The sequence below is a fragment of the Ixodes scapularis genome, unplaced genomic scaffold (genome assembly GCF_016920785.2).
Source record: "Ixodes scapularis isolate PalLabHiFi unplaced genomic scaffold, ASM1692078v2 PGA_scaffold7__128_contigs__length_106722199, whole genome shotgun sequence".
In the NCBI taxonomy this organism is placed as follows: Eukaryota; Metazoa; Arthropoda; class Arachnida; order Ixodida; family Ixodidae; genus Ixodes; species Ixodes scapularis.
The window spans coordinates 47,214,257-47,239,852 of NW_024609882.1; the positions used below are offsets into that span (position 1 = coordinate 47,214,257).

At 46.4% G+C, this 25,596-nt stretch overlaps 1 protein-coding gene across 1 annotated transcript in view; it reads right to left on the reverse strand.

The window, feature by feature from the left end:
- Positions 1–25,596, reverse strand: part of LOC121047054 (Down syndrome cell adhesion molecule-like protein Dscam2) — a 193,850-nt gene that overhangs the window by 155,771 nt on the left and 12,483 nt on the right. The window contains exon 2 of the mRNA XM_042286221.1: positions 19,067–19,387. Coding sequence (XP_042142155.1) covers positions 19,067–19,387 — 321 coding nt within the window. The remainder of the gene's footprint in view (positions 1–19,066; positions 19,388–25,596) is intronic.

The following is a 25,596-nucleotide window of genomic DNA, read 5'->3' on the forward strand; positions in this document are numbered from 1 at the left end:
TCTTTTTATAGTTTTTTTTTTTTTTTTTTTTCTGCCGTCTTTTCCCGACCAATGTTTCGACGGCTCTGGCGGTGCCTTTGCTCGGAGCTCCGGCCCCGAGATGACAAATGATCCCCGACGCGCCGATAAGCTTCGACGGCTTCTCTTTCCGCCCGATTACGGAAGCCACGCGGCCTAGCGGACGCCGGGTCCGCAAAGCACGTGCTGGGATACGCCTGAACCCAAGCTTCATCGGTAGAATTCGCGAACCCCTTTTTCTGTTGTTGGATATTGCGCTCCTTTTTCTCGCCAACATTTTAGACGGATCGTTTTTTTTTTCTTCTTTATTATGTCTTGGTGCTTGTACGCTTATTTGCTTAGCGCCCGGAACCACGATGTTGGGCGATTTTGTACGTTTTCGTTGTATCTGCAATAACGAATTTTCATAGAACGAAACGTTGTGGAAATGAGAATACTGGCTAATTTTAATTGATTGTGGGGCGCCTTGCGCACGTATAAATTGTTTTTGTACTTCAATGTATGTTTTGGGAGCCAAAACTCTACTAAAACGAGCCGACAAGCTTTGCCGGCTTCTCTTCATGTGTGATTATGGAACGGATGTGCTTACCGGACGGTGGGTTCGCATAGCAACAGCACCTGCGGAGGTACGCCTAAACCCACGCGTCATTGGTAGGATTCACGGACATACTTCATTTATTGTTTTGCACTCATGTAGCTTCTGGACATTTTTGTACGCATCATTTTCTTTTTCGCTTATTTCGTGCCTCAAAACTCGTATGACATTTTGCTTCGCATGCAGTTCCGTGGTGTTTGACTTCGTTATACGTGAATTCCTTTTATGATTTAAGGAAGTCCCGTAAAAAGAATATTGTGTGAAACAATTTCTTGCAAATGTATTTCTTCATTTGTCGTGTAATAGATATTTGCAGCGCCTTGCAAAAAAACTTTGCAGCTGTGAAAAAAAATATGAAATAAGAAGAGAGGTAACTTTTTTTTTTTTAGTGCAACTTTTTGGAAAGTGTGTTTTCCTCGATATTACGGAAGCTTATATTATTTTATCGCGATGGTCCCATGGAGCGAAACGGCGTTATCAGCTTTTGAAGCCGTGCCATAGGGCACATAAATTCTCTTGTTCAGTGAAGCGAAGCCTGTAGTCTGTAGTAGCAAATTGATGGATAGGCTCCCATTGGCTGGTGCGCGGCAGAGTTCCAGGGAGGAACGTCACCCCACTGCCATGGCGCAGTTCAATGCGAAAGTATTCACTGACCCATCTAGCAAAGCCGGCGTTGTTAATAGCCGTTGTCTGTAGCAGCGAAAACGGCACCTGAATTTCTATTGGCCAAATCAACAGCAACGCAGATTCTTCGAAACGGAAGCCGTAAAGTCGGCGTCGCCCCGCGCCTGCGCAGGGGGAGGGGGCGGGGGAGGGGAGAGGGGGAGGGGGGAGGAACGCGATCTCACCGCTGGAGCGCTGTGTCAAAAAGGAAGACGTGGCTCGCTGCTCGTAGGAATGCGCTGTGTGTAGGAATGCTTTCACATTCTTACAGGTAAGCAGTCTTAAATGTCTTCATTTGATTCTTTCTATTTTTTTTTGTTATTATTAGGATGCGCCTTTTTAAACCATTCTTATTTCTAAAAGAAGGTTGAGAAGTTTGAATAGAAAATATTGACAACATTGCGTCAAATATAAAAAGACCTAAATATTTTCTCGGTAAATGTTCACTCCAGAGCGAACCACGAGGGCATTAAGAGCATAATCGGTATGTTTCTTTTGTTCATTTAAACTGTGTTCTATAGTTTGCGGGGCTTGCTGCTATTGGGCCCAATTCCACCAATACTACGAAAAGCTGAGTCTTCTTGCTAACTACGACGAGACAATTTCAACGGCGCGCGCAAGCTTCTCCAGGAGTGCAAGCTCCTTATCACCCTTTAAGGGTCGTCACCCTAGGTCTACGGTCGGGGTTACTCCTTTGAAAGTGCCAGCCTAAACGCGAAACTGCGCACACCGCGGAAGGTGTCGCCATTTGTAATGTCTTTGGTGAACTCTAAACTTTCTATTCGCACGTTGTTTCACAATTCTGAGCTATATCTTCAGATTAGACCCCCCGCGCACGCGATGTTCATTTCGCATAATGGCAGCTCTTGCGGTATAGTGCCAATCGGAGCACTGACTCTTTTGAGTCAGACTTGTAGCGCTTTTCGGAACTAAATTTAGAAAACGAGAGCTGATAATACGACAGGAAACTTCTGTAAAGATCCTTCCGGTTAGAAATTGAAGCCGCTGGAATATCAGGGAACCGGTCGCGCTGAAGTGTGGAACCCAATGGACGAACAATGACAACTTTTAGCCTTCGATATTCTCCTTTAATGCTTGTATAGCCTAAGGGGGTTGCAAACGCTATTCGTGCTCTCGCTAGATAGTTATTAAACAAAAACTGTGCATTGAATCTTTTTTACACTATTTCTTTGCAAACAAATTCAGAACACCAAAAAACACCTCTGTGGACCTATGTTGCGCTTTTTGGACTCCCACGGCGACTATGGAGAAGAAAATGACGTCAACAACGCAGTAAACGCAGATTCGATGTTGATTAGTGAGAGTTGCTGATGATAAAATTCCGCAGAAGAAACATCCAATCTGCGTTTTTCTGCGTTGTTGACGTCACTTCCTTTTTCCTAGTCGCCGTAAGAGTCCAAAAAGCGCAACATACGTCTCCTGGACAGTATGGTTGCGTCTGCGTTCGGAGAGAACTCGGATCCAATCACACGCTTCCGGTCCAAGCATTGGCGAATGCCATTGTTGCCCGAGTGACTTTTGAAAATGGTCCATTAGCGATCGTTACGAAGCAAAAAAATTATACTTTCTGAGTGTTAGATACGATGTCAGCAGGCTCGTGCGATAATAGCGACTTTTAGGGAACCGTTTTCGCACACCCGATACGGTACGGTGGGGTCCCCGGTCCTAACTGCGCATGCGCTGCCACAGAAGGCTCGCATAATGCACAGTCCGTTACCGGAGGGCCCATTGCACCGTATCGGATGCGCTAAAACGGTTCCCTAAAACTCCTCATTAGGGAATTGTAGTAGACCGTTTTTCTCCTCCGCTACGTTATCCCTGAAGAAAACGCCGCAGCTGCGCATGCGCGCCGCCAGCCTTGTCTGCATAGTTCAAGGTCTTGCGGCGGATTACGGAGCGCTATCCGGGTGCTTAGCGGGCTGCGGGAACGGTCCACTACAATTCCCCATTGTTTTGCATTGTCACGGACGGAGAAGCGTTTCCCGCGATTTCAGATAATGCTTCGGATAACTGGCAACTATGATTTTAATCGCCATGGTTGCTAACGTTTCGTTATTTTGAAGCGAAGCTCACCGAGTGCCTCTAGCCAAAACGGGATGCTAATGAGCGAGTTTGAATTGAATTCTAACGGTGCTATTTATTTGTGTTTCTATATATACTAGGTCTCTGGGCTACGGGAACAAATAGAGCGACCCGCAGTTATTCATTTGTAGTTACATTTTCCGACAATCTAAGTTTAAATGAAATCGTTTTATTTATTTTTTTGCCGCTATACGAGAGAACTCGAGGCGATTGCCGGATGTAATTACGCGTTGCGGGATATAAAAACGGAAGTAATTATTTTTTCCCTTACTTTAACATTTACTTTTATTGTTTGCTCTTTTGTTATTATTCACAATGGGGGTGGAAGATTTTGCTTGAATGGCGTATCATATCATACCCCATGTTTTTATACCGACAAGAGTCAACACATGACTGGTATATAAGTACCTTGAAGTAATGTAGAAATTGTTGAATTCGCTTTTATGTTCTTCTCAGAAATCAACTCATTTTTGCGTATTTACAATCAGGGCAATTTTCTTATTGCAGACTTTCCTTAATTTAAGAAATAACTTGCAGCTCAGGGGGCGGTCGAGAAATATAATTATTCGGCATTGCTACTAAAGCCGGGGTGTTCTTGGGATTTTAACAAGCAGCCCTTGCCATTGAAATGGTATGTAATGCGATACGTGACGATATAATTGTGAATGTATAAATGACTTCTCATCAACGCACGTCTTCCTTGGGGACATTGTGTCATTGTCTTTGAAATGCCGTCGCGCATACAATCTGACCGTGGGATGCCTCCTCTCCTACGAGACTAACCTACTAGTACGCAGTTCCTACCCCACTAAGCAGCTTTCTTTCCTACTTAGCGGGAAGAGGCAGGAGAGGGAAGTGTTAGCGCACTATCGTGCCCCGCTATGCTCGTATGCAATGACGTCAAACCAACAGTTGTGCTCCCTTGCTGACGCTCTATGTTATGGTGTTGGCGCTACACGAACAACACCGAAAGTCCAAGACGAGCGAGAGAGGTCCGGGAAGGGTTCCCACACATAGCTATCGTTTTCAAGTTCCGTGTTTTATTTTTATGCGGTAGCGTTAAGGACCTCGTGTCGCAGAGAAACCGGCGTCGGTGGCGTCGCAACAGTAAAATCGTGATTGGTCGATAGAGTCATGAGGTCACTGCCACATGACCTCGCGCGAGAATTCAAAAGAAAACCACAACGCTCACGTGAAACGTGACGTCACGCGTGGAATGAAAGTGATTACAAAACATGACATGTAATGCGAATTAAAAGTAGCCGCATGTCCCAAATGATTTCACTTTATAAAGTAACAGACCTATTGCGTATTACCCAAGCGTCAAGGAGAATGCAGGGATTGGTGTTCCACGCGCCGCACGTGCTGGCCTCGGCAGTAGTAACTTTTCTAAAGCAAATATCTAAAACAAACGGCATCTTACACGCGCTTTCGTCAACGCTTTATTTTGATTATTTACTTCGGAGCTTTTATACGAGAAAAGCGTGCGCGTGTGGCGGGTGGAACACCAATCCCTGCATTCTTCCTGATGCTTGGGTAATATAGCAAATGTTCTATTCATTTTCATAAAAAAAAAAAAAACTTTAAGAATTTTAGGCGGGGTTTGAACCCACAACCCTTTGGCTGCGAGCCAAACACGCTCCTGACTAAACCGTGTCCGCCGCACTTCCCGCTCACTGGCGGGAAGAGCATGAGAAGCAAATGAGAAGGCGATGCGAACGGGGCTCGATACTGCTTTCGTGTTGGACTCTTAACGGCGAAGATTAACCGTCCTCTAAGTTATTAATAAGTATCCATAAATGCAGCCGGGTTGCCGAAACTCTGCACAAAACTGGTATACGAAGATCTATCCTAGAAGGTGCGTATTAGGCTAACAACATTTCACCTTTCTCATTCGCAGGAGATACCGTTGGCTAACGAATAAAAAGTTAGGTTGCCAACGAGCTGGTGAAGGTTTACGATAATTTAAAACAAACTCACGAGACTGGGAAAAGATGACAAACAGCAAAACAACACAAAGTCTCAAACTCAATTGAGACTTCGCGTGTTATGCTCTCCGTCGTCCTTTCCCCAGGCTCGGAGGTTTGTCTTAAAACATTGGCTAATTTTATAAATTCTTTAGTTGGTTCCGTATTTACGGTAGATACCAATAAATCCCCAAAAATAAATCTCGAGTTTTTTTTTTAATAATAATTGTGAAAAATTGGAAAAGCTCGAATTGGAGGTTTTCTTGAAGAACGAAAAAAACCCAAGCTTCATGGCAAGAAACTTTTTAATCACAGTTTTATTTTGTGATGATCCGTAACACGGCTCCCACTGAATTCTCCGCGAGGCTGCGTCTTTCTTTAGAACCAGATTCATTACCTCGAGACACGCGATTGTTCCCTGGAGCTGCTTGAATCCCATTCTTGTGTCCCGTTTTCTCGATAAACAAAGGTGATACATGCCGATAAACAACAAATTTTTTTTGTCCTACACCGAAAATTGACGCCGAAAAACACCGAATCTGTGGGATAAGTAAACCCCGAGAAAGCACCGCCGAATTTGAAAAAAAGATTAAAAAAAAAAAAAAGACGCGGAACCCTACTTTTCACTTATATCACTTATTCGATGAAGCCGATCGAGCTACCTTAAAAGTGCACCGTCGTGGCTCTTCGTTTTGCTGTCACCGGCTGAAACCAATTACGCACAAGGAGAGCGCAGGATTAGAGCCGCATTCGCTGCTCGTGATTGCCGCTGATAGACAAACGCACGACGACAACGAGCGCCATGACGATAGATGGCGCTGCTTGATGGGGGCCTTCGGATTATAACTTCGGCTGTTCTCCGACTTATGTGAAACAAAGTATAGAGAATATCTCCGATTGAACGTTGCTCGTTTATTTTTGTTTTCCTATTTAAATACACCGCAACGTTTTAAGATATGCAAACGACAATCTCAGCCGCCAGAACGAAATAAAAATATTCTGAAATGAAAGCAATATAGTTATATATCCAGAAGAAAAAAGAAAAAGAAAACACTTCATTTCTTTTTTTCGAAGTAAAACAGACTCCCGCTCTGCCGAAAATATCGGCTGAGGGATTTGAGGGATGTGAGGGAGACGCATGGAAAGGATTGAAGCGAAGGCAGCTATGGGGGAACCCCGGCGAGGAAAAAAAATGGGACGCGGGCTCCTAAGGAGTTTCCTGCCATTTATTTTTGCCCGCGTATAGCCGGAGAGAGTCTATAGCTCCCGGATATTCGCGGGGCTATCGCGGCATGATACGGCGGCAGATATTCACGGTGCAGGGGCATGGAAGAGGCTCGGAGGACGGGTAAAGAATGGAACTTTGGGAAGACTGCTCCCCCCGCTTTTGTATCGTTCGTCTGTGTCTGTTCCTTTTTTTTTTGTATTTTGTATTATTTTCGTTTTCGAAGCTTCCGGTCCTCATATGTGCCTTGTGAGTGTGTGCGAGCTGAGGCGCGTGCGCTTGAGCGTAAGGGAAGCCAGTTACGCTTTCGAATAATAGGGGACGTTAAGAAAGGGGAGAATGCTTTCGGTTGTTCTAGAGTCATTTTTGTGACTTTGTAGTTGTTGTTCGATGTGTTCTAGAAAGCTATTTGAGTTCTAGGTTTACTTTCGATTGTCTTTAATAGAAAGAAGGAAATAAGTGGGGCGCGGCAGCAAAAGCAGTGAATGAACACAGACGCCGCAATGAGGCAACTGGGAACAAAATGTAAGGACTGAAACGCGCTGGCGAACTTTGATAACGGGAGAAACACACGGTAACAAGCACTGTTTCCCAATATGTGCGCTTGAGAGATCTTTGTTTGTGTATGTGGTGTCTTCAGAGCTGGGGTTTTATTTATAACGAATTTATAGTGTATGTGATCTGAATGTGGTCATAATAAACGTGGCCACAAATCGGGCCCCTTCGTGACGTGTGCTAAATTGATTAGCACTTTTCACAGTTTATTGAATAGTCAACACGTTAATTAGCCTCTCGACTGCCGGATTTTGTTCGCGGACAGCTGATTAACGGTCGATTTTTATACAACTGACAGAAATTCAAACGCTACGAGCCGCCGGCACCGACAACACTACATATGTTCTCAAGTATGGGGGCATTATAATGGAAGTGCAACAGGTATGTTCAGACTCCTTTGATACATTGAACACTCTAAAAAAAAGGATATCACCTTACACCCCTTTGTCCCATATAATACACCCCAAAACTTCATATCGACGTACAGCACCCTATAGTCGAACAGACGGCCCCAAATTTTACGAGGGGCTTGATAACGGTGCGATATAACTTCTTAAATAGCCAAAGTACGTATCAAAGACCACATAAAGAAAACACTGAGTTTTTGCAGTAGGGCCAAGTAAACATTGATTTTTTTTGTTATAGTCAGTAACACGTACATTAGCTATTTTAATAAGTTGTACCACACGGCTATCAAGGCCCTCATAAAATTTGGGGCCGTCTGTTCGACTATAGGGCGCTGTGTGTCGAATCGAAATTTTGGGGTGTATTACATGGGATAAAAGTGTGTAACAATACACCCTTTTACACCTTTTTTAGGGTGAAGGGTACGGTGGTAAGGATGTTTGGTGGCGTTTTGCGGTTTAGTCACGGCGAATTTTGCTTCTCGACGAAGGTGTACACCTGGATTTGGAATTGATCGATGCATAGCAACCGTTACTATAGGGCAGTGGAAACTTTGGTGACTTTCATATTTCTTTGGGCGTCATCCGCAGTTTTAAAAAAGTGGCGCATGACCATCATTCGTAACACTCGTGATACTCCGAACAATAACGCAAATCGCACTACACGACTTCGTTCGCACATTAACGCGGTGGGCGTCGGGGTCTCACGTACATAAGCAGCCAAATATGGCGGCCGCTTGTCATTGGCTTCAATCATAAGCAGCGTTTACTTGAATATGAAACTGGCGTTTCACATCGCTGGGGACGAATATTCTTGGGAGAATCTGGGATAAAGATGGGAAAGGGTTCAGTTCAATTTCCCAAAGCTCTACTTGATTGGAACAAAATAGCTATGACATAATTGGATGAAATAGAATCGCATTCGTATACACATTTGCATTTGAGATACCGGCCTCACCGGGTTGTCGTACAATATTGCCAGAAGTCTCTTGCTGAAGCATACGCCACTGAGCACCGACAGACACTAAGAACTATTGATAAAACATAGAGGTGTTGTCTTAGGCCAATGTAGAGCGCAAACAAATAAATGAAATACCCGAATCAGTAAAAAACCGAGAAATTGGAAAAATATCTCGTCTCGAAGCATATACGAGACAAATGTTCAAGGCCAAGCGCGCCACAGTAGAGTTGCGGTGTGCCAGCATCGGAAGAACATGTCTTCCGGTTCCGCCCCAGCACACAGCAACTCCACCCTGCCGCAATCAGTGAACTGCTCAGTGTACTGAAACCCGCCAGATTTGAGGACTTCTCTGCTGACTGGCGGCCCGTAACACCGCAAAGTTGTGCTGGACTTTCTCCGCACCTACGCTAGGACGCGGAACTCATGCTTCACATGCAGCCCCACCTCTCTTCATGCCCCTCCCCCCCCTCACACACACACACACACACACACACACACACACTCTGCAACCTCCTTATCCTGAAAATGATGTATGGATCAAGATCCGGAGTACGTTTTCTTTTCGTGGTTTCATTAATACATATTAAGAACAACAAAAACTCATTCCACACCCCCATTGCCGCCAACTATTGTGTTCCTTCGAAAGGGCAAATAGTCTGCTCCCGAGGAGAGCGTCGCGTTGACGTCTTCGGGGACCACTGCATTCTGCTTATCAACAAAAAGTAGAAGTCAGGCTGAACACAAAAATAATAAGATCACAGATTTTTTTGAGCATGCCCAGCAATCCATTGCCGGTCCCAGCCTTCGTGCGCACTTGGCCGCTTGAACGTCGTTTTCTTTCACATGCCCATACGTCACAGAAGTCGTCACGGATACTGCATTTCCTGTTAGGTAAACATTCGCGCACCCCAATACCATGCCCCCAGCACACCCAAAATAGGGCGGAAACATGACGCGGCGCAAGCGTCGTCAGCATCGCTCAAAATGGCAGCACGCAGGAGCCTCGTTTGAAAACGTGTATTAGTCAAGCCATATAATATCATACTTTCTTGACGCAATGAAGGTTGCCGGGCTGCCGTGCCTTTGGTCAGTGTTGGTGTTTCCACCGTCCTTGTGAAAAAAAGTGGACTCCTCTCCGTCCCTCGGACGCCGTCAACGTGGTCACCATGTGGCGGGGGATCTGCTCCAAAATGATTCCTCCCGCCGCAAACGGTGTTGGCCATTTTCGCGGAAGGTTTGTAAAGGCGGGGGGCAGAAAGACCTGCCCCATCCACAGCGACCGGCTTCATCACCGTGCCTCCTCCGGGGCGGCCGCCTTCAACGCTGGGCACCCTCCGAGTAGGACCACCAGAATACAAGGTGGCCGCCTTAGCTGGCCGGAAAGACCGTGGCGTCTAGGCTTTTCCCTGTCGGACTCCCCCAGTGGGCCGTCCGTGAGAGGTGCCACATCGAGGTTCCCCGCAGCGGTCGTTTATGGCGGGCATTTTTTGTTATAGAACACGGTTAAAGTTGTGCGGAATCATTGCACTATGCTCCATCCGCTCTTGCGGACGCCCTAGCTGTTGTCAACATTCTGACGAACCGGTTGATCACCGTGCCTGGTCCTCGCTCGGTCCGCGCGCAAAAGGTCGCTAGAGCGGGACGCTCCCCATCTTATTTTGTAGTGTCTCGTCCGTCCAATGTCGTTGTGGTCGCGAAAGAAATACCCCTTCAAATCGGCGACGTGAACGTATACACACTGCTCTTTCCTACTGAGCAGAGTGAGTTCTTAGGTAAAGTGAAAGACTTCCGTCGTTACCTTGTGGGGCACTCCCCGATTCGGAGCCATGGCATGCAGTGAAACCAAAAGCTGCGCTGCTCAGGGGATGGGTTTCTCGGTAAGACCAAGTCCCCGACATTGAATTCCAGGTGACAATGACTCCTACCGCAACGCGCGACCTGCTCGATCTTTACGGAATCGACACCTTGAGGCAGTGGGCCAATGATATTTCAGGCGACCACCTCCCACGGCTAGTGACTCACTGTCGGCTGCATAAACCCGGAGGCTTCCCTCCTCTCGGCTTTGCTTTCTGGCAAGCCGGGCATCAACGAGCTTACCGGTATACATCACCCCTCATCCCAGGCCAGGAAGCGACGCGACATAACCTACGAAATGTTTTGATGTGACTGTTATGACCGGTCAAAATGGAGTCGTGGGTGTACCCGATAAATCTCTTCCAGAGCTTTCTCGATATTAGAACCTTGTAGGGAGATTTTTTCCCTTCGTCTTCGTATATTGTTGGGATGCAGCGAACCAACAAGCCGTCTTCGCCCAGCAGATATGAATCCAAGTGCTCAATAATTTGTCTATCAACGTTTTCGGTGTTAACTGCAATTTCTACGAGTTGTCCCAACGCCTGCTGACAAAATCCACTTTCTTTCTGGGCCTCAGCAGGCTCTCCTTTGCTTGCCACTTCACCCCAGGTTACGATATTCCGGACCTTCGTGCAGCGTCCTAGAACTTCTACGATACCCGATCTGCGAGTCCGCGGTCTCTCCGGTCCACGCGAAGCTAGACTCTATCGTCGGCTGGCAGAGAGGGGCTCTGTACGCGTTCAGGTCCTCTAGAAAAGAGTAGACCGATAATCCATCAGATTATCGTGAATGTATCGGCGTCGGGACGTGCAGATGTAGGTTCGGCATTCCGAACACCCGGGAAAGCGTCTGAAACATGGCCGCCATGGCGTGCATGAGCTCACTGACGTCTCCGAACTCCGCAACCGGAGCAAATGCCAGGTAATCGAGCCCCACGTTGGGCGCCAGATAAGGTTGGTGTCCACTTTAGCCAACGCCCGATCACGCCCCGACTCGTTCCCCCCGAATGAGACCCCACCCGCAAGGAAAGAAGGAATTACTGCCTCACAGTTGGACGATCTGGAGGCAGCGTGCGTTGTCCTTCCACCGTTCCGTAGCCTACCCTTGTGAAGTTCGCCGACCCTTCTCAAGTGTCGTTCTCGTCTTCCTCTCCATTGGCCCATGTCCGGCCCCTTGGTGGTCGCGATCCCCACAGACTGTAATTGGCCGTTTTGTTGTTCTTAACGTTTCTTCGGTCTTTGTACAGCCGACCTCCACTGCGTGTTTAAGTTCAGCAGTTAATTCGGAATCAGATAACACTCACAAGAACGATGACCACTTGTAGACAAGCCTTTTTTTTCTAGCCACGAAGTAAACGGTGAACGAGTGCAGGACGACCAAAAGACTGAGTCCCTCGACTTCGCTGAGAAGGTAAGCGACAATTGCCAGCATAAAAAAATGAAAGCCGTTTACATTTCCCCGTAACACCGAATTAGAGCGCGGCTCTTGGGGAGGAGGAGGGAAGGGTACCGAGGAAAGGGTATGCCTCTCTTCCCTCCTCCTCACCTCCTCCTCCTGCCTGCTACTCCTCCCCCCGAGAGGCGTCTGCCTCGCCGTCGCCGTCGGCGTAACCGTGAAATCACGTGACCCTTGTGACGTCGCGTGACCCTCGTGACCTCACAGGGGGTCATGGGACGTCATGGGGGTCACGTGACCTGAGGAAGTCACGTGACCTCAGGGAGTCACGTGACCCCGCAAGACCCTCCTCAGGGGGCTAACGTGACGTCACGTGACCCCGCGAGGACGTTTCGGCACTGTGCCGAAACGCCACCATGCCGAAACGTCGCCGCGGTTACGCCGACGGCAACGCCGCTTAAGCCGGAAACGGGCGCCTAAAAGTTGCGCTCTAAAAGAGCTACACGGTCATTGCAACCAGATGCAGCTAAACTAAAAAAAAATTGGACTGAATCTCTACAAACCTGGGGGTCGTTTAGAACTAGAGCACCGCATCTTAGAAAACACACTTTTCTTCGCTTCGAATTGAATAGTGTCTCGGTGAATTTCTTGTTCTCCAATCGTCCCTGGTCGTCTGCGTTTCAATCTACAAAAAGAAATACAGTAAAAATCAAACATGGGCGCATAATGCGCAGTTTCGTCCCCGTTTCAGCAGACCTCGCGAGCGCGCGTAGTCGCGTCGGCGGCTTCGGTCCGTCGTTGCAAAATCCATTTGCCGCTACATGCAAAACGTGGATGCAAATTTCGGGTGAATGAATAGAACGCCCTTTCAGTGTCTCTCTCGATCACGTCCGCTGGCTCACCCGGCCGAGCCGCAATTCAAGGCGCAAGATGACGCGGGGAAATCTTCCCGAAGAAATCGGTCGACCCTTGTCTCAAGCTCGACAGCGCCCATTCAGACGAGACCGAGTGGCTCGTGTCGGCCAATTGAAGCGCATTCGGGGCACCTTATATTTTTTTGGCCTTAAGCTGCCTCGGCGTTGCGGAAATGCAAAGAGCTCGACTCCATAGAGGCGGCATATTAAAGCGAGCTTGAAGATGCCAGATTCGAAGGTTCTGGTATAAATTGATCGCGGACCCATCTCGTTGTGCGTTTCACCACTAAGCACGAAACGACTGCTTTCTTTTGTGTTTGTTTGCTCAAACTTAACGCTGAATTGTGTCGAGCGGCTTCCTTAGAAATGCGACGTCTGGAGGTAGATTTATACTTCATTTTGCCTTAAGACGAATCACAACGCATTCTACGGGCGCATCCACGTGAAAAAAGGAGCGTCACGGGACCGCACATCACAAGCAATTCTGCCATACTAGAGAGTCACGTGGCAGGCTCTAAGCTCTGGAATATCGTCAATGACTGAGAGGATGCGCTGGGGTTTATTATAAGGTTAAACAAAGTGCACAGGCAGACAAAATTAGTTGTAACAACGAATTAGATAGTTTTGTACTCAACTTGTAGATGGCTTTGGAATACAAAACGGGCGTTCATAAAGTTCGTGTTATTGGCGGCAAGAAAAAAAAAATGTCACCAAAATATGCGTCGCGGGACGCGCCCCCGTCGTGTAATCGGAGCGTACAAAAAGGTTTCTCCCGAAATGTCCAATTAATTTTACACCATGAAGGCTGCCACTTGCTGGATTCTGCGAAAACGACGGCGAATGGAATATGCAACGGAAATATTGCAGCACTGTCAAGTCGACCCTGAAGACTTCTTTGATTTCGTGATTCCCATGGATGAGTGTTGGGTATAACATTATGACCTCAAGACGATGAAACAAAGCGAGCAGTGGAAGCATGCGGATTCAACACCGCCAAGAAAGTAGAAAACAGAGTCGTCATCGAGATGGTGACGATCGGCGTTATTGGAACTGCAGCTAGATATTCCTGTCAGATTATTCCCGTAAGTGCCAAACAGCTAGAAGGAAATATCGTCGGGACTTCCTGACTACTAGGCTGCGGGAAGCCACCAAGCGTCACGGGAAGCTGACCAAGTTCGTTTTCTCCGTCTGAAAACACTGGAGAGGCATGGGGCTGCTTGAGACAGAAATTATGCCTCTATTTAGTCGTTCTGACACAAAGTCATTCGTGTAACCTTCCACTCATGATGAATTCACTGCCTGGCAGACACTTCCAAGACGACGACGAGGCGATAGTCAAGGTGAAACACTTCCTCTGAGCCAAAATGAGAACTTCGACGATTATAGGGTATTGCCAGTTCATCATTAGGTGGAAGAAGTGTGTCGCCTTGTGTGATGCGTGTGTGGAGAAAAACTAGCCTCAACACCGACTATTTAGATTGTATCGCTTTTCTTCATGGTAGAGACAGGAACTTTATGAACACTTCTCAAATTAAAGTGACATTGCAACGCTATTCAGTTAGAATGTTTCCTTACACAAGTTTACTGGCACTAGAGAGACCGAGGTATACTCGTGCGCAACGACATTGACCAAAAAATCCTTTTTGCTGCGTTGAAGTCCAAGGAATAAAAGCGAGTTTTTATATCTCCTTCACAAAACTTAATGACGTAGGAATCGGGAGGTCGCTGTGTTCCCCAGTGACATATAGTCCCCCAATGACAATATTTGAATGCTGCTCATGTACTGGACGCGAGCATTCTGTAAGCACTTGATTTGGGCGCGTGATAATCAATAGCTCGATTAGAATTGTGTCCAGGCGTTTTAAAGACGACAATAGCAGAGCCCTAAAAATGCGTTCAACTCAGCTCCTATGTCCTGTGGTTTTCCAACCACAGCGCGTGGCTTTGAAAAACATTGGCGGCATATAATCGGCTCCAGGCGATATGGCAACTTGTTCTGGAAGCGAGATGAGGGAGAAAAGCTGCTTTTATTTTTTTCCTCCCGAGTACAATTGTACAAGGAGAAGAGATAACGCGTGTTTCGTGGGTTATAGATGTCATGCAAACAATCTAAGTGGTATGCACGCAGAGTACAAAAATCTTTGATCCTCCTTTTAGCACTCTCGTTACTCAAAACACGTCCTCTTCAGCGCGTAAACGACACGGTATTTTGTCGCTGCGCATCTTTCTGACTACTCAGTAAGAACAACTCTCTTCGCTCTAGCGCCAACCATTCCGTGCAGCTTAACGATGATGGCAAGCGCCTTGGCGTGATGTCGGAAGCACAGTTCGAGGTGAACGTTACTGTTGTCACTGATAGGACAAGTGGCGCCGGGCGTTTTATTTTCGAACGTTCAACCTCCAGCGCGCACCCGTTGACTATACGGTCGGGCCTTGGCTGCGCACGCACGCTCGAAGATCAAGATACGCCGAAGTGATATCCAAGGAAGGAAGACCGCGTTGTAAGTGGCTCTAAAGTCAATAAATCTTGGGAACGTAGCGCCATTTGTCTTCTCTGCATGAGAACAGTACACAAACGGACATTAACATACTGACAACAAAAAACGTTACAAGTTATGCGGAGCGCAAGGTCGTCTGCTTCTTGCACAGGGGTCGTGATGAGGTCAGAACGCTAAACTCTTATTGGCTGGTCGAAAAAAAAAATATTGGTGGGTAGACCTCGAGGCATCTAGCATCGAACTCTACCCAATATCCTTTCAATCAAAGCCAGCCTGAGCTCGGCGTCGTTATGGTGTCACCGGAAATCCTTCGCGAGGAGCAGACGCGGCTCACCCTCCTCATTGGCTAATCGGTCTCCGTTCCAATGGAAACTGCCATCTTGGTTCTTCTAAATCTTTGACGCCTCTAAAGGGCCGTTCTGAATCAGCCGCGCCAAGGTCGCAATGGAGCGCCATCGTATCTGGAAGCGTTCGTCGCCATTATAAGCGTCTTTTGCACTGTGTATGCAATCAACTTATCAACCATGCTTATCTCCACAGATGTCCTACAATTATATTGTTCTTCTTGCCTATTTCAAAAGAGAGAAAAATATATTTCATAACCACCAAGCATTGCCGCCCCATTTGGTGGGTGCGCGAGGACGTGTGCCTTTTTCGCCGGTGTGTTGATAACAAAATCTCGGTGCTCAAGAAACGTCTTTGTAAAGCAACCTGCCAACGCGGAATTTAAATCGGCTCACGACAATGGAGAGGTGAAGGAAAAACTAAGAATTCCATGAACTAAAACGGCGACCATCCGGGGAGTTTCGCGTTACTTTTTCAGGATCCAGTGAGTTTAGGTGAATCAACTGAAATACATCCCTGCAGTTCTTATCCTGTCAGGAACTATAGTCGGTGACAGGTTAAAGATGAACCAGAAGCTCCTTCTCTAGCAAGCACTTTTCCCTTCTGCCTTGTGAAAGCTGCGCTTTCTCACAAGACGCCGAAATGTTATTAATAATGTATTCACACGACGGAAATATCTTGCACAGAGAGGTGCAAACTTTATCGCGCTTCGAGGTCACGTTAAGTACATTACGGTTGCTTTTATACTCCGTTCATCCTTAAAGGGATACTGAAAAGAAAAAAATACATGTTTTTTTTGTTTTTTTTTTTAACAGTCTGGTTGGGACACGCGTGTCAAAAATTAATTTTACGAAAACAAATTAGTGCAATATTAGCGGCTCGAGACGCCATTTAGTCTGTCATCACCTCCTTTCTACTTTTTTTTTTTTCTCTCTCGGAATTTTAGGCGGGTGAACGAGAGGTGAATCGGCCTGGCCATTACGTTGAGGTGGAGAGAGAGAGTATAGCCATCTCGTTGAGGTGGAAGGAGTGCATGAGCATTCCGTAACGTCATGGACCTTGCGCGCAGAATTTGAAGTAAATCTCGCGCCGTCAATATTGCCCTAATTTCTTTTTTTTGCGTAAAATTGTTTTTTTTTGACACGCGTGCCTGAATCAAACTGTTTATATAAAAAAAAATTATTGATTCTTTAAGCTGAGATTACAGTGAAAGCTGCAAGAGCGAGCTAGCCCGCGCTCCTGGCTTTGAGACAGGCTTCTTTAGAGCCAGCGTTCGTTCTGCAGCAGAACGTTTCAAAGCTGCGATCCCGTGCTCTAGTGGTTAGAGCATTGGCTGCAGTCTCGGCTTAAGGGGGAACCACGGTGGGGGGGGGGGGGGGAGGAACGGAGTACAGGGAGTATTCACTGGACGCCATATTTGAGGGTGCTGTTTAAAGCGCATGCTCAGAACGAGCTCACATCAATAGGCTGCTAAGACCGACACTCTTGATGGTGCGGAATGCACGTCGCAAAAGAACTGTGGAAGCTTGCCATCAGCACGCGCTCAGCAGTCGCGCACACAGCTATGGCCGCCAGTGAATACTCCCTATAGCAAGCGTCGCTGATGCGGCGCACGTGGCCTCGAAGTGCGATGGCGTTTCCTTTCCTCTGATTACGAAATATCTCTCGTATAGAAGTATAGAAATACTGCATTGAAGTCGGGCATTCTATTAAATGTTTAACCTGTCATCTACGTCATTCACTTAGAGCACAAGAAACACAGGGCAGGGCGTCTTTTTGGGATGCCCAGAGTATGGAACGCGCTCGATGCCTTCCGTTGTGCTTTCAATCCTCGTGCACGGTCGAATCTTAGGAAACGACGAAGTGTTGTCAAAGGAGGGACAACACTTCTCTTGGGGAGACAACTGCATGGAACACTGCCAATCTGTCCTGTCAGAAAATATCCATTAAGATAAGAGCCGCAGAAAGACGCAGCACACAGTTACGCTGTCGTTCTGAAATTTAGCGGACTTCCCCCCCGCTATTGTTAGCGGACGGTGTTTAAAAGAAACTAACCTGACTATGTGACACGACGTGGAGCTCAATTCTCAATATATTTAGAGAGAAAAGTTGGACGTAATATTTAACTTCACGTGACATTATGACGCAAGAATATTACGGCAGTGCGATCGCCCACTAAATTTAGCGTAGAAATGTTGTCTGTAAATTTAGGTGGCCACGGCGTACGTTTACGCGAAACACACATCGGAGTTTCTGTGAACCTCGACAGTAAGAAGTACTATTTGCATGATGTGATGATTTCGTGCTCTCGGTGTGCACTCGGAATCGTACGAAGGAACATTCCTGCCTCCCTGTTTTGCCGTGTGTCATCTAGTGTCTCAGCAGCTGAGTTTGTTATTGTTCTCGTGATTCTGTGTTCGTGTGAAAACTGTGAAGAGTCACTGCGCGTGTCCTAACGTCAATCTGCTCAACTGAGCCAACTTGCGGGAGGAAAGCTCTCCTAAAACCGGTTCCCTCGAGACACTTTGTAGTGACGAGGGGACGGATGCGCTTCCACAGAGGATAGGTAAGCTAAGCGTGCACATTGATGTCGTTTCAAGAGTAGAGTGAATGCGAATTGACGATCTCCTGATACGTGAAAAAAGCATAATAATTTGCTAGCCACGCGCACCAACAGCCGTCCCCGCTTGCCATCATCCACATGGCGTACTTATTGCATTATTTGACCGATCATACAATCTCTAATTCGCGTAACTGCCCCCATAAACGAAGGTAGTGGTACACGTTGAGGAAACGAATTTATTTTGTTTAATATTATAAACGGGCTTTTTATATTGAGCTTATATCTTGAACGCGTGTACAATACGCATACACTGTTATCGCGAACAAGCAATCGTCGCATTTTGTTATCTCTTAAAATCGAGATGCTGTTATCAAAACTAGAAGAGTGATATATAAGGTATTCATTTGAGGCACAAACCGAAGTGCTAAAATTTGGTGCCCGCTGATAACCGTTCGATATTAAACTCGAAAAAGCATCGGCGTCGTGTTCGCGCTGACACCTTCGCGGAGTGCACATAGCGAAATTTAGACTTTATCGATATCGCTTGACTAGTAAAATTGTGAGTGATTAATCTGAAAACTAGCTATAAAAATAATGCGCCCCCATCTGTTAAAAACTGGTTACTTAAAAACACCGAAACCCTACGGCGAGCGAGAGTGCTTTTCGTCCGTTAATATCGCGCAGTGGCTTCGTCATAGCCTCGGCATGACAACCGAACCGGCCAATAGTTTTGTCTCTTCTTTTCCCCGCATGCCACGTATGATGTTTTGTACAAAACACTTGCTTATTTAAGCAAATATTTACACTCACAATTTACTTATTGTTCTACCCACAACGACGCGGGTATCCATGCACAACACCTGCCGCGGGTCGCGGCTTTGACCATACCAATGGTACTCGAAAGGCGGTTTTTCTTTTCGCATGATCAAATGCTTCGAGCTGAGTGACAGCCTCCTGTTAGAAGGATCGCCGTAAATTAGAATAGACATAAATTAGGAAGACTCACCGGCTCTGACGGCGACGTCCCTGCTGACGATGCTGCCCACGGCGTTTGCGGCGGCGCACCGGTACACTGTGGCGTGCACGTCCTGACGGTAATCCTCCGCACGGAAGGGCGGGAACACCAGGGACCCGTTGGGGCGTGCGTAGCGCAGGCCCCGCACGTCGTCCACGGGGGCACCGTCCGCCGACGTCCATGTCACCCGCGGGTCCGGCGTCCCGACGGCCGAGCACGGAATCGTGGCCCCGGTCGCGTTCGAGAAGGACACGCGCCGCGGTGGCTCGTACAGGAACGTTGGGCCGCGCCGGTCTTGCTGGAACAAGGACGCTGCGAAACCGGGGAGAAAAAAAAAAGGACACGTCTCAAGTTGTGGTCAATACATTATACAAAAGACAGTCTGCAAGCAGTGTCGTAACCTTTTTTTTTTTTTTTTTTTCTTATATGAGTGTTCCGCCACACTGATGGTACAAAAAACTGTCTAAAGACATGTTACATCCATTGGTATGTGTATAAACGCTTGGAACATGCTTTGAACCGTAGGCTCCTATAGACTGACAAAGCCTGGCAGATCGCCATGAGAAGCGGTAGCCGAAATGGAAAAGGTGCAGTGACAGACGACGGATGAGAGGAGAGCCACGTGCCTGGCGCAGCACTGCGGCGATACGCCGAAACCCACTTCTTCCGATCTAACAAGTGTGTTTCGGGCCCTCGCCGCTGCAAAAGCTGTGTGATGACATCCGGGTTCCCCGAGACGTGGCCTTTTGATTCTGTGTTCCACCAGATCCTCGTGAGTATAGAGGAGGCTATGTCTGAACGTTCTTGAGGCGTGGCCGGGGATATTTCGATGGCATTGTCTGAAGCGAACACCGTGTCTTTTGTACGCCGTACGAGCAGTCTGACTACACCTTTAGGCCTCCGAAACATTAGCTGTCTTCACACCATCAGTCGCATGCAACGAACGTTCAGAATGCTACTTTACACAAACTCAACCTTCTGACGTCACATACTGCGGCGGCGCTTCCGTCGGCACTGCGCATGCACAGACGCTCGATCTCACGTGAATCTGATTTCTGAGCACTGCCCGCGCTTGGTGCGGGGAAACGCGGGCTCGTTTGTGAACATAGCATAGGTGTGTGTACGAGGTGTCGCTCACAAAAATGCGATTGCAGTGTTTCTATCACCGCATTAATGAACTACGCATCGATGAACGCTCAGTTTTCGCCTTGACGATGGCGATCCGGACCAGAGGCCAAATTTTCAGAGCTTGCCGTTGTCCGATACCAATGCTATAAGCGATTTTTGGAAATATTCAATGAGAAATTGTCAACCGCTGCTGCTGCGTTGCGTACCTTTCGCAGAATACATGTTGCACCACCGAATTAGTTTTACTCGTCAAAAGCAAGTAGAAATGACCATGGGTACTGTGCGATGACGTTGCGTGCATTACATGTATATTCGAACTTCCAGAGGTGGGATCGGTGGCCGAGTGGGCTAGCGCACACCTGGGGCCCCTAAGCTGGACATTTGGCGAGAATGCAGGTGAGATTCCTGAGCGCCGCGATTGGCCAATAGGGAGTTTTCGTAGACCGCGTTTCCCACTCCGCTAAGCCCTCCGCAATGAAGAAGCCGCTAATGCGCCTGTTCGCCGATAGCCTTGACTGTAGAGTTCCGGGTAGCGTAGCGTGTTGCGGAGAGCTTTGCGGGATGGCGAAAGCGATCTACGAAAACTCCCTAATGCCGCGCATGACTTTGGCGCTGGCTATTCGTGGCCGTCAGACACTCGGTTTCGCCGAGTGTCCAGCTTAAGCAGGCAGCTTAGAGCACGTGGAGCGAAAGCTCGCCCTGCAGAATCCAGGGATCCTGGGTTTCCTCCCCACCCCTACCCGTTTCCATCTAGATGAACATCGTACCGGCGCGCGGTCGCGTATCACTAGTACGCGGTGCACGTTAAAGACACCAGGCTAGCTGTTGTAATGCACTGGCCAAATTGCTCATCTACAGCTGAAACATCAGACGCCCGTTGGGGCAGACTAACTTTTGGCTGTATGAACATACACACAACACAGTTATTATTTAACTTTCAGCGAACGCGATACCGCGGTGAGACAATCACGCTACCTAGGTCGTGGATGATCGGCCTAACAATACGCTTGTTTTCTTGCATCTTGCTGATATTAATAAGATGTAGATATTTAATACAGACCGTATTTGGCAAAATTAAAAATGTTTAGGTGTGACACGCGTTACCTCGATCGCACTGCTCTTCTACGTCGATCATCGAGTTGGCAGCCATTAGGTCCCGAAAGCAATTGCGAATGCTCGGCATGATCAATGTTTGCCTGCGACGTTATCAAGGCTAACGCAGTTGCACAATGCTGCGGCACCGCACTGCGGCGCGAGCATGTGACTTTGTCTTTCAACTCATTTAACCCGTTCTCATTTGAAGTAGTTCGAGGACGACGCTAAATGAAGCCACGCGCTCGTGCAAGTAAGTTTGACGGCATTGGAGAAGTGTAAGGTTGGAGTTCTTGCTCCATCTCATTAGTCTTCAGCACTGTCGTGCCATTGCGAGTGTCCGACCGCAACCGACGCTACGACACTCTGGAACTAATCGAGCAGCGGCAGAAGTGCATCGCCACGGCGATCGTTCTCTTTGTGGCTTTTCCCTTTCACCGAATAAACCAAATGCGGACTCGCACACACACAAAAAAAGAGAAAAAAAAAAAGCGCGGGATCGAAGCGCAATGACTGTGCGTGTTTGCTGTAGTTTTTGATAGCAAACACGTAAACACGATGAGCGCCATGACGATGCACCTTTTAGCGCTGCTCGGTTGGCCTCCATCGGGTCGTAGCGTCGTACCCTGCGATTGGGCTCCAATAGAAACGAGCTGTAAAAAGCCCCCCCCCCCTTTCCCTCCTTCTTGCCGCCACTGTCGACCGCAACGATCAGGGATGATCACGCAATCTCTCAGTGATACATCTAACAGTTTGGCCAACGTATCCCTTAGCAAAAAGGGGCCGTACTTCAAACGAAGTTGAAATATATTTAGTACGAATATTCATTTTGTATTTATTCTGTATTATTTTGGCCGCATTCGAAATACGCGCGTAATGTATTCAAAATACATTATAAATATGAATCAAAAGATATTTTAGATATACCAAAAATATTATTCCTTCACACTCAAGATGCCATTTGTAAATTAAAAACCGGTTACACAATTTTTTTTTTATTTTCTATTTTGTCAGCAAATGGTGTCCCTGTGGTGTTTGAAGGCACTACTAAATACATCTCACAAAGCCACATTAGAAACGAACACAAACACAAACACCATGACGCACTGAAGAGCTCATTCACAGCCCCGTTGACTGCTCTAGAGGCTTATATAGCCTACATATTGAAGGTAATAATTTTTTCGGTGACCACCTCTGCGCTTATTAAGGTTACAAGTATTCGATCATCTCCTCGGGAGTCTGTCAAGGGGGAAACAGTGTTTTGAAGTTCGTGTACAATATCTCTTACTAAAAGGCATTGGTACAACTAATAACAATTCGGCACAGTCCCTAAAACAATATCCACACAAACGGCTCATAAAATACATGTTATTGCTTCTCTGCGTAGCACCACTCAGGGCGAAGCGAATCAAGGCAGTTTCTTCACTTTAAAATACTGTAAACGACTTTATTTTCGTGAGGACCTAATTCTCGCAAAGTTGGCGAATCGCCTACAATTCCGAAAAATAGGTCCCGTGAACAATTCTGGCAAAATGTAAAAACATTAAAATCTATATTGCGATCCCAGCGCGTCGCGAAAATTAGAATTTGCGAATTATTCCAAAACTCCAACTTTGACCTAAATCGCGAAATATTGAGCCCGCGAAAAATAAATATTTTACAGTAGTTGTTTTGCCTTTCCTTTTTAGTAGTTGACTATTTAATATGGTAGTTAATGTCACTGTATTAAAGTCACTATTCACATCACGTACAATGGTGAGTATACACGTTCAGTGAACTAACATTGTGCTAACAAAAGCACGCCAAACGTATCTGTTCACAGCACCTGCTGAAGCTTTCCAGCATCAGCAAATGTTGTGGTTGTAGTTCCAGAACCCCGTTTGTGATTGGTGTGCAAGGAACTGATCAGGTGTGTTCTTGATAGAAAATAGGAAACAATAACATAAGCTGGGCTGATTTATCAGTGCGATGCTGCGCAATTCAGTTGCCAAACTAATCAAATGTATTTAGGCGCTTCAGTGTACTCCATACCTGCTTGAAGTGAACTTCAGAAGGGGAGCTTTTAAATATTTTGGTAGTTTAAGTCAAACTACCAAAGTATTGCAGTCAAAAGGTACTTAGAGTATAACACAACAGTATTTACGATTTTCAGGTATTTTAAGAGTATTCTGCACGTATTCTTGATTGCTCCATTTTTTTAGGGTTGGGGTATATTTTGCATGAATTAAATAAATATTTCAAGAAATATATGTGAAAGGTATTTTGTGCCTATTAATTTAGTATTTACATATTTCAAAACGCATGAAGGGTACTTCAAATGTAGTTTAAGTAAAGGTATTTTAAAATGATTTTTAGAAGTATATTTTAGTACAAAGTAACAAAAAAAGAAGTTTATATTTTCGGTATATTTTTCGTGTACTTACAATTATGAATTGTATTTCAAATACACTCAAATTAGAATGTGGTATATTTCAAACGTATTAGTTTTCGCTAAGGGATATCTTACAGCGCGTCAGCGGAATCCTGTACACGACGCCTATCGTATACTCCAGATATTCGTTATGTCTTACTGAGCATATGCCCTTCGTCCCGCCTTTGTTGGCTACTCTTGGGGCCCTAAACTCGTGAAACACGAAGTTGGGGCCGAAGTTGAGGGAGCGCACCGATTGGACTATCACGACGATGACTCGGCGTTTTTGTCGCCAACATCCAATCGGCGCGCTCCGCCAACTTTCGGCTCCAACTTTGTGTTTCACGAGTTTAGGGCCCTTGGACAAAGTTCCGCCAGTTAGTACGGTGCAGAAAACACCGTAGGTACGTCGCATCGCTATATGGAAGCAAACAAAAATAAAACATAACCCATCAAAGAAGATTTGCGTGAAATATCAGCAAAATAGAAATTTGTAAGCCCTGTGTGCATGCCCCGTGCAACAGCCAAGACTACACTGCAGAATAACTTCAGTAGAACGCATGTATCCGAAAGCCCGCAGGACTTACGAAACAGAGCGACCGAACAAATTCAAATGACACAGGATGTGTAGAGATGGAAAGAAAAAGAGAAAGAGAGAGTGAGGAAACCGTGGTTCGGTCCCCCTTCTTAGGCTCGGTTGCTCCTGACCTTCCTCCTTGATCAATATCCACAATGAGGAAGCTTGCTGGGTGCCCACCCTTTACGACTTCAGTAACTCTTCCCCCACTCATCCCCTTCCCTTTCACCCCTCCCCCCCCCCTTCCTGCACTCTCCATTTCAATTTCACTGCATTTCTTTATCCACATCCCTTTGGACTTGTGGATAATGGAGCGAACATTGCGTGCGGCTGGCTCAATTAAAACTGGACATTCTTTACACGAGAACTTGAAAGGATTCGTAAGTTTAGACGCAAGTTCGGAACGCTCTGAGAAAGGCTAAAATGCTGACATAGCTTACGATCGGTAATATTTTGAGAAGGCGTGAAATTCCACTGAACACATCTTTCATAAGTTGGCACCTTTGAGTCGTTTATTTCATTTCATACCCTAGAGGCTTCACAGGGGTATAACTAATATAGGAGGATACGTGTGGAAGTTAAAACAAAACTGAAAAAAATATACGAAACATATGGTTTACAGGTATTTATACTAGTGCCTTACAAGGCAATAAATAAAAAAGAAACAAAAGAGATAACATGTCGATGCGATAAGCCTTTTATGTCGATCCAATAATAAACGCAAAAATCGCAGCAACAACTGGATTTGATATTGAATATTTTCCGTCTACCCTTTTTCCAACGCAACTGGTACGTCGGCTTTTCAGGAAAAAACTTGGAAGAGCCAACCACTCCAACGTGAGCAAGGAGCTTGGCATGCGAAAAGACTAAACACAAGTTGAAAAAAATATATATATAAGAAAAAGGAATTAGTTTGCCCTGTGACGCTGTGCACGGAGTTTTATGAGCTTATGTTAGGCTCAATATAACAGAGCAAACTGTTCTTCGTTTTTTTTTTTAAATCTCACCCCATATTCAGCAGATCATTCACCGAACACCCTAAAGTATACACCCGCCGGCAATATGAAAGTGAACACCTTACCTGGTTTCTTGCCTTTGTTACGGCTCCGTAAAGCTATATTAACTCTCAACGTTTCAAACGGCACGTGGCTTGGGGTCTAAACTTTGCGTTCTAGCCCTCTTCTGGAACAGAGCCTGTTGAAAAATTTGCAGGAGCGTCAAAAACAAGAGGAGGGCTGTTCACCTTCATATCGCTGACGGGTGTACACACTACATATTTTTTTTTTTTTTAAATTCCAGAAACAATTAATGAAC